Genomic DNA, 11,806 nt, shown 5'->3' with positions numbered 1-11,806 from the left:
TGGTTTATTTCTCTGCATTTTACATTATCATGTAAAATAAACTATAGAGCCACTAAGCCATATTCTCAGGATCTTGTCAGCTTTGTTGTGAAGACTGATGGAAAGGGTTTATGTCAACACTTTATAATTTAAGCCACATGTATTTATCCATTTGCAGTTCTGTCAAAACTGTTCCTCTTTTACCTTTGCTCCTTCATGTGGGAGAATAGAGTTAGTGTAATGTGGAATCATCAAGTGGGTTATTTAGAGTAAACAACTGAGACATTATTCAATCATTAGCGAACATCTAGCAAGCAAGTTAGCAGCATCTGGTTATTAAAGAAGTCATTCTTATCACATTTCTTAATGCACAGGGCACCGGCAGTCACAAACACCAAAATAGCCTTGTAAAAAATCTATAAATCACTTGAACTTACGGTTGCTGTTTCTATCAAGACAAGGATGCAGCAGTGAGACAAACTGAAGGCTACACGCTGCAATCATTTGAGATCATGAATTGGCCTGTAAGTAATGTCACGTAAAGACAGTTCAGAAGGGAAACATTTATTCATTTGACATTGCATTACAAAAATCTTCAATTACTTACATGTTTTTGTAAAGGCATTATTCACATACCGTAAAAAGTAACAAACCTAAAAGAAGTAACAAACCTGTAAAACGTTTTTCACCAGCAGTATGTCTCACCAGTATAAAAATCAAACTAACAACAATTAAACATTAAACATATATTTTAAATGATGTGTTGCCAAAAGCAATGTATCAAAAATGCTGATACGGCTCTTTTGATAAGTAAACATCCGATGGATAAAAACATCATCTGACGTAAATCATCATATAATTATGTTATAGTGCCAAAGAAACACCTTTGTTTATCTGAACATTTTGTGCAAATGGTAACTGTAGTTAAATGCCATCATCCATTCACAAAATGTTGTTCATTACATGTGAACAACATATCTGTAAACAATATCAATGTACCTTTTTTTCCCCTCCAGAATGCATGTGCTGCCCTCCAGTGGCGGGAGCTTAAATGTGCATTATCTGCAACTGCATGCTGCCATTGGGCCCAAAGCTCCAAAACTACCACAAATTTTACACATTAGCATTGCAAATTAAGGGCTAAAAGGACTCTTTCAAAACCAAGCGAAGCTAATATCGGATTTATCAGATTAAAAATATAGTGGGAAAAATATTACAGCTAACACATGGGGCATATTTCAAAAAGTTCTTCTTCAACAAAACATTTTAAAAATATTTTGTAACCTGTATAAAAAAAAAAAAAAAGGAAAAAAAAGTGGTGAATAACACAAAACCTGTCGAAAACACAACTGGGTCATATTTCAAAAAGAGATATTAAGAAAATATAGAAGATTTGGCTTAATTTTAGGTAATTCTTATTTTTGAAAATATCATTCTTATTTTTGAAAAGAACAGTAATATCTATAGTCAATTAATAACATAGTTACATGGTAGTATTTGTTGCTGGTAGTCATTTATGCAGATCTTCAAAAAATATTTATTTATTTATTTATTTATTTTTTTTACTATAATATCATCAACTTACATAACGGGAATATAATGAGAATCAATGACAATAATGTGAATTGGAGAAAATGGAAAAGTAAAACATCCAGATGCAAAAATTAAAATATGAAAATAATGTTAAAAAAATCTTGTTATTCCTATAACATGCCTCATTTCTAATTTTTATTTTCTTGAAATTTTGCGGTTCATTTGATCTGGATGTAATTTTGTTAGATTCACCCAAAAACAAACATGACTACAGTTGAGCAAAATACACCATGTAAAACTTGTAAATTGTAAATATGAACCCAGTAACCATGGAATACAGCATGCAGTCTGCGAATCTGACACTCTTAAATCTTCACTCGATTGTTCCAGCATTATCATTTAAAATAAAGGAATTTAATGTGCAAATACTTAAAAAGATAATGTAAAGAGAAAACATATCCAGCGGTTTCCAGTGTTTCAAATGCTAGACAGGAACTCTGAATGAATTCTTGTCATCTCTTTCTCAGTGATTCCACACTCCCAGAAGAGGTCTGAAGTTGCCCACCTCTATGATCTGCTTGGCACTGGAGGGTAATAAACTGGCACGGACTGATCGCACACGCTGAGGGCTGATTGGCCACTGACAGACATGTCATTGCTCCAGATTTCTTCGGTTGACTTTTCACAATTCATCAGCTGGAAATCTCGGTCAACGCAGATCTCTATTTGGCCCAAAATCTGAACCTGGCCCTCCTGAGAAATACAGTATAAAATTAGATCTCACCTCAGCAAAATCGATGGCAAATTATGATTCTAGTGAATTTAACTGTTTCACAGATCAGTCTTACTGTATATCAAGTCAAGAGGAAATCAAAATGGACTCCGTTTACTTTCTTAAAGGAATATTTTGGGTTCAATACAAGTTAGGCTCAATCGACAGCATTGTGGCATAAAAAAACCCCTTCCATTCTACCTGCATTTATCCTCTGCTCTAGCTCATTTCCAAAACTCCCAAAAAAAAGTCACTCGTACGTGTGCTCTTGTACGTGTTTGCGGACTTCCACTGAGCCTCCTGAAGATGAAAATTACATTGCACGGACCTTTGTGGAATGTGGACAGCTGAAGTATACTTAATAGGCTTAATAAACCTGCTATTGCATACTTTAGATACAGTTGGTGCTGTGATAAATTGCGTATGTTCCTCCATTGTAAGTCACTATAGATAAAAGCATGTGCTGAATGCATGAATGTACATTAACATGTTGATTAACACACACACAATAATTTTCTTAAAAAAGGAAGAAAAAATAAAAGGTTATTTACATTGGAAACATTTTTTTTTCTTTACAGAAATGTGAAGCATATAGTTTAATTAAAAAACACTTTCATTAATCCTTTAAAAAAAAATGTATTATTTGAGCCATGAAGTTTAATTTCATAATTTTTTGTGTCATTACAACAAAGTTGTAAAACTAGATTGAGTTTTTCACACTAAAATCATGTTATTGTTTGTGCTATACTACTGAAACAGTGAATATATTAAGGTTTATAGATTGGCTCCATTCACTTCTATTGAAAGTGCCTCACTGTAGCCTAGATTTTAAACTGTTTTAAAGAAAAGGAGTCTAAATTAATTTTTGTGTAATCACCAATTATGTGAGTCATGCTATCGACCGAGCCTGGAAAATTTAATACACGTCAATACAGTCTTAAAGGGGTGGTTCAGTGGTTTTTGTCTAGGCTTGATTGTGTTTTTAGGGCACAGTTTAACATGTCTTAATGCTTCGTTTTATTGAAAACGCTGTATTTTTCATATATTTTACCTTTATTCTACACTTCTGTCATATGAACGGCTCGTTTGACTTCCTGATTCTATGAAGCCACTCCTTCCTAAATACGCAGTGTGCTCAGATTGGTTAGCAGGTTGGTAGCTGGCCCAGTGTATCGTGATCCGTTGAAGCGTCCGGAAATGCCACGCCCCTTACCATCCGTTGCTTCAGTGAAAATGTAAATAATGGCGTCTATATTGCTGTGTCAAACTGAGCCCAAATCAGACCCAGATGAAGAGGGTCAAGCTGCAATTGCAGCTTTTAAAGGACGTTTATGAGTGGTATTTCATTTTGTATTTGTGTCAAAGTGTTTAGATATGCTGTCACTGCTGTTTGTTGGCTTTAAATATACAGTTTTATCCTGATTAAAGCTTTACTGTAGCCGAATACATGACATTTTTGTAAAGGTAGCATTTAATTTATAGCATGAACAACTGTTTGTCTATGAACATAGACGTTTTTTGGAGAAGTAACATTTATTTAGCTAACTGGCTAGCGAAGCAAAAACGAGTTGCTCTTTGTATATGTCCTTGATGCAACCAAAAATAGCAACAGAGCTATATGTTTAAAAGACATGTACTAACAATAAAACATACTTGAAGATTGAAGCCAATAAAAAGCAGCTTCTGCCTTTAAAGTGGGAACTGCTTCTTTCAGTAAAAGCCTTTGTGCAAATCCAGCATTGAACTCGTGTAGATTCTGGAAGTTGTCTTCAGCGCCGCATCCAGTGTAGAGAATATCACTGATTATAATGGGTTCTATATCGCCGCTCGAGTCCGGTGTACACAACTCTTCCGCTTCCTGCGCCACATGGCCTTGCCCACTTTGTTGCGTGTTCCCGGGGGCGTGTTTTGCAGGGTTTATGATGTCACCAACCCGGAAAGAAGCTTGTTGTAGTCCAAACCGGTCGTAATTGTAGGCATTTAACTGCCATAACTTTAAAAGACAATATCTCCGTTTGCATTGAACTTTCTGCGCTGTAACTTTGCAGATACTGTTTATGCTCAAGCAGCAACATTACACACTAACTAAAGGTAAAAAAGTGAAATCGCATTGAACCACCCATTTAAAAGAACATATACACAAAATGACAAAATAAAAATGCTCTAAAATCTAGAACAACTTTTCTTGTCGGCTGATGGAAGATTGGTTAGAATATTCTGCCATTCTTCATTCATACCTTTCCTGGGTGGACACACTGAATCTTTGGCTTCACATTGTAGAAATTGGTAAGGGCTGTCTCCACATCATCAAGCTAAAACAAACAGGAAATATGACACATTTACTACCATGTGCCCATGATCACAAGATAATTGTTTACTTCAGGCCAAAAATGGAGAAGTTGAATGAACGCAACAGAACATTGCAAGACGTCAGGCTCTGTGTGTTGAAACGCTGATCTTGCAGCTATCGCAATGTATGCCGGACAAACGATGCATGCTGTGGTTAGGATAATGCTTTGAGAATGATACTTTTGGGAAATCTGATTGTCATTTCCATTATATCATTCATGATGTAAGCACATGTTGTGGTATCAGTGACAGGAACAGAAAACACAGCAAGCTGGAACATTACAGTAAATACACACCAACGCAAACCATAGCAGCCGGATTATTTACAAAAGAGTTTAATTCACAGACCGCCTCTCAAGTCAAAGGTCATAGTAAAATACTTACATGATCATCTTCAGAGGACCACAAATAGTTCAGTGACTCATAAATGATAATTACAGCAGTGAGAACAATTAAACTACTTACTGTGTAGTACTTCTCAGAGGGCACGATTTTGTTGTTCCTTAAAACACTGAAAACACAAAAGACTCATTAGGAAGCCAATGTCATCTAGGGCTGGGAAGGTATGATGATGATTCAGTGAGATAGCAGAAGTGTGTTAACTGGTAGTGTTTATACCATTGTAGCTATAACTCTGAAGCCATTATGGGCATGATTGCTTTAATTTACTTACTGTACACAATGACAGCAATGAGGTAAAAAGGAGTAATATGGACATCCAAAGCGGGAAGTGTCCAAAATTTGTTATTAAAATGTGTTAGGTACAATATGAATCAAAGTTTATGTGTTTATGGTTGTTGAGCAACATTGTATTTTGCCACGTAAACCGATATTTATATGGATTTTATGCAAGTAGTCTGCTATACTGTTACTGTTATACCGCATTACAAGCTATCAGAATTTTCATATCAAATATCAGCACCAAATTGCATATGTTTGCTCAGTTTGGGCCTTTGAATAAAACTGAGGAGGTTTTTTCCCCTCCTCAAGTATGAGTATATTCTACTACAATTATATTCTCAAATATAATTCTCTACAAAAAAAAAAAAAAAAAAAAAGTGTAAAAACATCAAGGTTCAATAAACTAATTAAATGGTCATGTGAGCATATACAGTATCACTTATTTTACAAAAGCTCTGAATGAGGCTCCAATCAGAATTTTGAGTCAGAACATAAGTTTTATAATATTAGATTTACTTGGAGTAATTTTTTTAGCAGAAGTGTTACATAATGCTTGTTTTTGATGACAGCTATCAATCATCAAATTGTATCTTTTGTATCTTTGAATCCACCAAATTTATTGCAATCTCAAAACTTCTTAATTTACCAAAAGCCACAAAAATCACAGTATACAGTGACAAAAGAACCACTGAAAAACAAGAACTTACCTATTAAGGTCAAACTTGTGGTACAGCTCCAGAGCTTTGCTAAAGTATTTATGCTCACTGTTCAGAGACTCTGCTTGTGCAGCACATGTTCCATGTTTCTGCCATTCATATTTCCTGAGCAAAAAAAAAAAAAAGTCATTATTTAGTTAAATAAATTCATAAAAACATAATAGTGTTTAAATGTGCTTTACATTTTCAAGTTTTTAACATACCAAAATTTTGGGGAAGAAGGTTCTAGCAGATCTGGCCAGACTCTCTCCATTTCTGGTATAATGTCCTGCAAGGCATGTACATACAACATGTCAAGCACATGTCCGTTAAAATAAAATATATGACATGCAACACGGCAAGATGGCAAATTACCTCAATCAAACTGGCATTAAAATGCCAGGATGTGTTGCACCTTATGCCAATGTTGGGCCTGTAATAACAACAACAAAATTATTTAAATACTTGCTTTTACTACCACAAACTATAATCATCAGCATTGTAATCACATTGGATGATTTTTCAGATCACATGACATCCAGGGTTGTACATATATAAGCAAAGACTTACAAATGAGGAACATCACAATCAATTTATCATAACTGTCAACAATATTTGCAGTACACAATGTCAAGTTTAAAGCTAGAGCAGAAGTGAAATGCAGGAAGGATTTTTTTGTTTGTTTGTTTGTTTGTTTGTTTATGGTTATGGATTAGTTAAAGGGATAGTTCACCCAAAAATGAAAATTTGATGTTTATCTGCTTACCCCCAGAATATCCAAGATGTAGGTGACTTTGTTTCTTTAGTAGAACACAAATGATGATTTTTAACTCCAACCGTTGCCATCTGTCAGTCAAATAATGCGAGTGAATGGGAACTATCAGTAAGAGTTGAAAAAACTTGCACAGACAAATCCAAATTAAACCCTGCGGTTCGTGACGACACATTGATGTCCTAAGACACGAAACGATCGGTTTGTGCGAGAAACCAAACAGCTGCCGTTGTCAGAGCGCGATCTAGGGCTCGCAATTAATTGTTTGCAAAATAAAAGTCTGTGTTTACGTAATATATACGTGTGTGTTCTGTGTATAATAATTATGTATATATACATACACACACATACATACAGGTATAAAGTTTAGAAATATATGCATGTATTATAAACATATATATATATATATATATATATATATATATATATATTTTTTTTTTTTTTATTATTTTTTTTATTACATATAAACAAATATTTTATATATAAATATAAATTTTTTCTTAAATAAATATATACATGAATGTGTATGCATTTATATATACATAATTATTATACACAGAATACACACATACATATTACGTAAACGCAGACTTTTATTTTGCAAACGATTAATCGCGATTAATCGTTGCAGCCCTAGCGCGATCAGACCTCACTAAACGAGTACTGAACACAGTTGGACATTGTAGTGTTTTAGAGGTAAAAAAATTATATAAATACTGTTCTGTTTCTCGCACAAACCGATCGTTTCGTGTCTTAGGACATCAATGTGTCATCACGAACCGCAGGGTTTAATTTGGATTTGTCTGTGCATGTTTTTTTTTCAACTCTTATTGATAAGAGTTCCCATTCACTCGCATTATTTGACTGACAGACTGCAATGGTTGCAGTTAAAAATCATAATTTGTGTTCTACTGAAGAAACAAAGTCACCTACATCTTGGATGCGCTGGGGGTAAGCAGATAAACATTAAACTATCCCTTTAAGTGTTTGAGCAAAAGGTGTCTTCTGCTTCAGTTAATACTTAATAACAAAAGCAGATATTATAGCTGAAGAGTGTAATCTTTGACTTCCATAACATTGGAAAAAAAAAAAAAAAATACTATGGAAATACAATGGTGTCCATCTACTGTTTGGTTAAACACATTTTAAGAATATCTTCTTTTATGTTCAGCAGAAGAAAGAAACTCATGCAGGTTTGGAACAACTTGAGGGGGAGAAAATTTTAATTTTTGGGTGAACTATCCCTTTAAGAAGCAAATTTGTCTTGATAAACCTACCATAATCCATGCAGAGTCCAATTTCCCAAATCTGTTTTGCAATGTTCCATCTGCAAATGAAAAGCAGCATAAATTTGTCCACCTGATACCAAGTGGAGGAGCAATAGATGGTGCGTCAGCAATAAAATAATGTCTAGTAAAGGCAATACATTACACTGCAAAATGTCTGTGGCCAGTGTTGGGTCAGGATGAGTTTTGTCCATTCTCCCCTAAAAGAAGTCAATTCACAATGCACGATTTCAGTGTCAATTACAATCTGACATACATTTTGTACTTGTATAGAGGTGCAAAACATGGATCCCAAAAACAGCTTAATTTGTATGTGCCTTTATAGAAAACGTGGTCACAGTAACAAATACATATTAAAATGATTAAATTGGTCAACTCATAAACCAAATTCATATTGCTGTATTGCACCTGGAAGTTTTTTTTCTAATTTATATCATTCTGATTTTCTTTACTATAATAAAGTACTTTTTAAATGTTTACAGTAATAAATACAGTGACGCAATGTTTATTATTATTATTATTTAAATCTTAAACATAGACCTACTACAATAATGGGTAAGCTTGTTTCTATATTAGTTAATAGTAGTAGCTGAAGTGTTAATGTAGTACTACTCATTAGTCCTGCATTACTTCCTGCATAGTTACTTATTAATGACGGACCATTATTCTAAAGTGTTACCCAATAATGTAGTAAAAATTCATTTAAATAATGTATAAATTAACCAAGAACTGTTAATTTGTTTTGTTTTCATTGCTGTAAAGTCATTAAAAAGTCTGTGTAAAAGTAACTTTAGTAAGAATTAGTTTTATTACATTCATTTCACATTTTGTTATCTTTCCTGTTGACGTCTGCAAAAAAAGTAACATCCGTTGGCAACAGTCTAAAACGGGCAGTACAGTATAAGTTCAGTTGAACGTTGTTTTGTTTGTGTTTGTGCATATTGAGCAAGCTGTTTTCTAATCTTTACCATTTCAAACGTCTTTTGATATTTTATGTAGTGTTTACTGTGTACTTGTTCAATAAATACGGGAAAATACAAACATGAGGCTATATACAGTATTGATTGTCAGGCTGCTAATGCACCACAACTTCAAACAGGGATCAATATGTATACATTTATATAAAAGTATTTTAATGACATACCGAGGATGGGCAAAGACCGGGGAACAGAAATATCCAGCACAAAGTATGACAGCAACTGCTATGAATCTCATTCTTCCAGATGGGACAAGTCCGTTCATTTACTGAGAACAAAAGAAGGATTTATTGCCGACGTTCATTAAACGTAGTGTAAAAAACATATACACAGTCAAAGCACACAGCATAACGTACAAAAGTAACAACCAAATATGAAAGAAAAACAAAACACTGAGCATAACCTTGCATTAAGAAATACCTGTTATTGTGTGATATGTCGCTTCAATTTGAAGTTTTTACTTCCTATTAGTATCAAAGAGCAGGAGTTTTTAAACGCTGCTATTCAGTCTAGGTGTGAAGTAGGACTGCCCAGCCACGATCTCTCAGAAACACTGTGCGGTTGAGTCACTTCAGAGCCACTTCCTTTCCAGTCATGCACACACTGGGGCCTGTGTGCATTGATCATGTTTACGATGGGACGCAATCACTGCGCGTGCGCTGTCAAGTCATGTGATAAACGGCAATTTATGTCATGTGAAGGTGGATAATGCAGATTAAGTTAAAAGAAAATGTCACAAGGTAAAGTTCCTTCGTGTATATGTTATTTGAAAGGTATTCTGAATTCCGCCACTTTTGATTAACTTACAAATTAAATAGATACAATTTGCCATTAGGCATATTAAGTAGTATGCCTAAGTATGTATCTTATTTTATATTTTTGTGATTTTTTTTGAGCTGTCACCCCTCAAAAATTGGAAATCTTCAAACTTATTTTTTTAAATCCTGCTAGTTCTGTAAATAACTTCTCTTACTGTAACTCTTACCCGCAAGAACACAATTTATGAATTAAGTTTTCATATCTTGAAGTTGAAAATCTACCCAGTTCATTTTAATGTCATTTAATGGTTTATCCACAAGGTCGTTATATTTGTGTAATACCGTTTGGTGCCGCTAGTGGCACATTAACTTGATGTAAGCAATTAGATCTGGATAATACATTCTTAAAACATTCATTAATAACAACAAATACATTAAGAAGCTTTAAAATGGTTTCAGAAAATGATTAGTGCATGTCGTCTTTCGCAATTGTGTATTTTTCACAAATTCTGAGCAATTAATGTGTACTTTAATACATTATTATGATTTCTGTTCGACTCACCTTAAACTAATCTCTTGTTTTTTAAGCCCATTCAATATCCAGCGTCAATATAAAACGTCTGTCTGGTATCTTAATATCAGTGCGAAATGATGTGGGAAGTTAGTGTAAATGCTATATATAGTCTAATGCTTCTCCATAAATGGGATGAGGGAGAGGCAGCATTCCGCATGGGTAATATTTTGCTTTTCATCAGCTGCTTTCATCCAGGCGGGTAGAGGCTCATCTACCTCCGCGTCGCGCTCTTGTATTCTCCTGGGGTGAGTATGTCTGGCCCCTTATTTCCACACTTTTCATCTGACATTATAATGCAGAGATGTCCTTTTTAGAAATACAAAATCGTTGAGGCTGAAGTAGACTTTTGAACTTTACCTTGGTAGGATGTTGATCTATCTCAAATGCCGTTTGCTTGAGTGGAGCTGCACTTGACTTTGAAGGGATTCATAAAACGTTGGCATTTAAAACAGTTTCAGTGTTTTGTGAATATGGATGAATGAATAGCTTGCCAAATTTTGACATTATTTTGTTTGTGGAAAAGTGCGTTTTGTGACCTGTTGGATGAAATGACCTTTGAAAATTTTTGCAAAATGTCTCCCTGCGAATGATTCATGATGCATTGTGCATATATGCAAATAAAGGACGATCCATTAGTATGTCTTATTGAAAATTGTGGGTAAATATCTTTAAGTTTGATATGCACTTTAGATGCTATTGACTGTGGGGTTCATATGTGAATGAGATGACATAGCCTAATGCTGCATTTGAGTATGCATGATTGTTTGTGTAATTATTTCCCCAAATAAATGTGAGGAATGTTTTTGTTCTTTTGGATTTTCTTGTTGATATTGTCTTGCAGTGTAGTAAATTTGTCCTTATTAGAAGTTTGTGAGAAGCATTTACTCAATAATAGCATGAGTCTTCAGTATACACTATACAGTAGAAATTACCTCGGAATACTGTACCCATCTCTTTGGACTGTCCGATATCCCAACCCCCAAACTCTAATTTTAAACTGCCGTGAGGTTTGGCTTCCCTGTGGCCCAAAGCTCCAGAACACCCCCTCCTCTTCATCTCCTCAAACAGGTCCACTTTCCCAACACCTAAATCTATTCAGGAGTAGGCCACACTTTGATTTGACTGCAGTTTTGTGTCCCAAATAACTTTAAACATTGATATTGCAAATTGAGTATAGGAATTTGTGCGTCAGTGCATTTTGTTTTGTCTTGTATGCAAAGATGCTGCATGTTTTTGTTCCAGGTTTGATTATAGGTCCTTTGTGGTTACCAAATATGGCTGCAGTTTTTACCAGACACAAGCATTTCAGTCAAGAATACCTCAATACTGAGTCTAAATGTACTGTTCGGGAATACTCCAGGTAAGGTGAAGAATTACAGCAGCTTAAATCAAGCAAGTCGCAGCTAATCATAATGCTCATAGCAATACTA

The 11,806-nt window shown here is 34.6% G+C and overlaps 2 protein-coding genes across 2 annotated transcripts in view; one reads left to right on the top strand and one right to left on the bottom strand.

Annotated features, from left to right (window-relative positions):
- Positions 1 to 536: 536 nt before the first annotated feature.
- rnaset2 (ribonuclease T2) lies at positions 537 to 9,644 on the bottom strand. Its single transcript, XM_067386696.1, has 10 exons — positions 9,465 to 9,644; positions 9,212 to 9,312; positions 8,213 to 8,267; positions 8,059 to 8,108; positions 6,385 to 6,442; positions 6,234 to 6,298; positions 6,022 to 6,135; positions 5,099 to 5,144; positions 4,522 to 4,596; positions 537 to 2,265 (listed from the first exon to the last, which is right to left on the bottom strand). Exons 2-10 carry the CDS (start codon positions 9,307 to 9,309, stop codon positions 2,080 to 2,082), a joined length of 747 nt encoding a protein of 248 aa, XP_067242797.1. The 5' UTR covers positions 9,310 to 9,312; positions 9,465 to 9,644; the 3' UTR covers positions 537 to 2,079.
- Positions 9,645 to 9,740: 96 nt separating this feature from the next.
- Positions 9,741 to 11,806, top strand: part of myom2b (myomesin 2b) — a 68,902-nt gene continuing 66,836 nt past the window's right edge. Inside the window, exons 1-3 of the mRNA XM_067386691.1 lie at positions 9,741 to 9,784; positions 10,558 to 10,621; positions 11,619 to 11,736. Coding sequence (XP_067242792.1) covers positions 11,651 to 11,736 — 86 coding nt within the window. The 5' untranslated portion in view covers positions 9,741 to 9,784; positions 10,558 to 10,621; positions 11,619 to 11,650. The remainder of the gene's footprint in view (positions 9,785 to 10,557; positions 10,622 to 11,618; positions 11,737 to 11,806) is intronic.

This window comes from Chanodichthys erythropterus, chromosome 5, assembly GCF_024489055.1.
Source record: "Chanodichthys erythropterus isolate Z2021 chromosome 5, ASM2448905v1, whole genome shotgun sequence".
In the NCBI taxonomy this organism is placed as follows: Eukaryota; Metazoa; Chordata; class Actinopteri; order Cypriniformes; family Xenocyprididae; genus Chanodichthys; species Chanodichthys erythropterus.
The sequence above is the reverse complement of the archived record's forward strand: the minus strand, read 5'-3'. Positions and strand labels throughout refer to the sequence as shown.

Excerpts from the sequence above, each read along its gene's own strand:
- rnaset2 (XM_067386696.1), bottom strand. The coding sequence starts at position 9,309 with ATGAACGGACTTGTCCCATCTGGAAGAATGAGATTCATAGCAGTTGCT. Across the intron at positions 6,299-6,384 it reads TTAATGCCAGTTTGATTGAG|GACATTATACCAGAAATGGA; the intron begins GTAATTTGCCAT and ends CATGCCTTGCAG. Across the intron at positions 5,145-6,021 it reads CACAAGTTTGACCTTAATAG|TGTTTTAAGGAACAACAAAA; the intron begins GTAAGTTCTTGT and ends TTGTGTTTTCAG.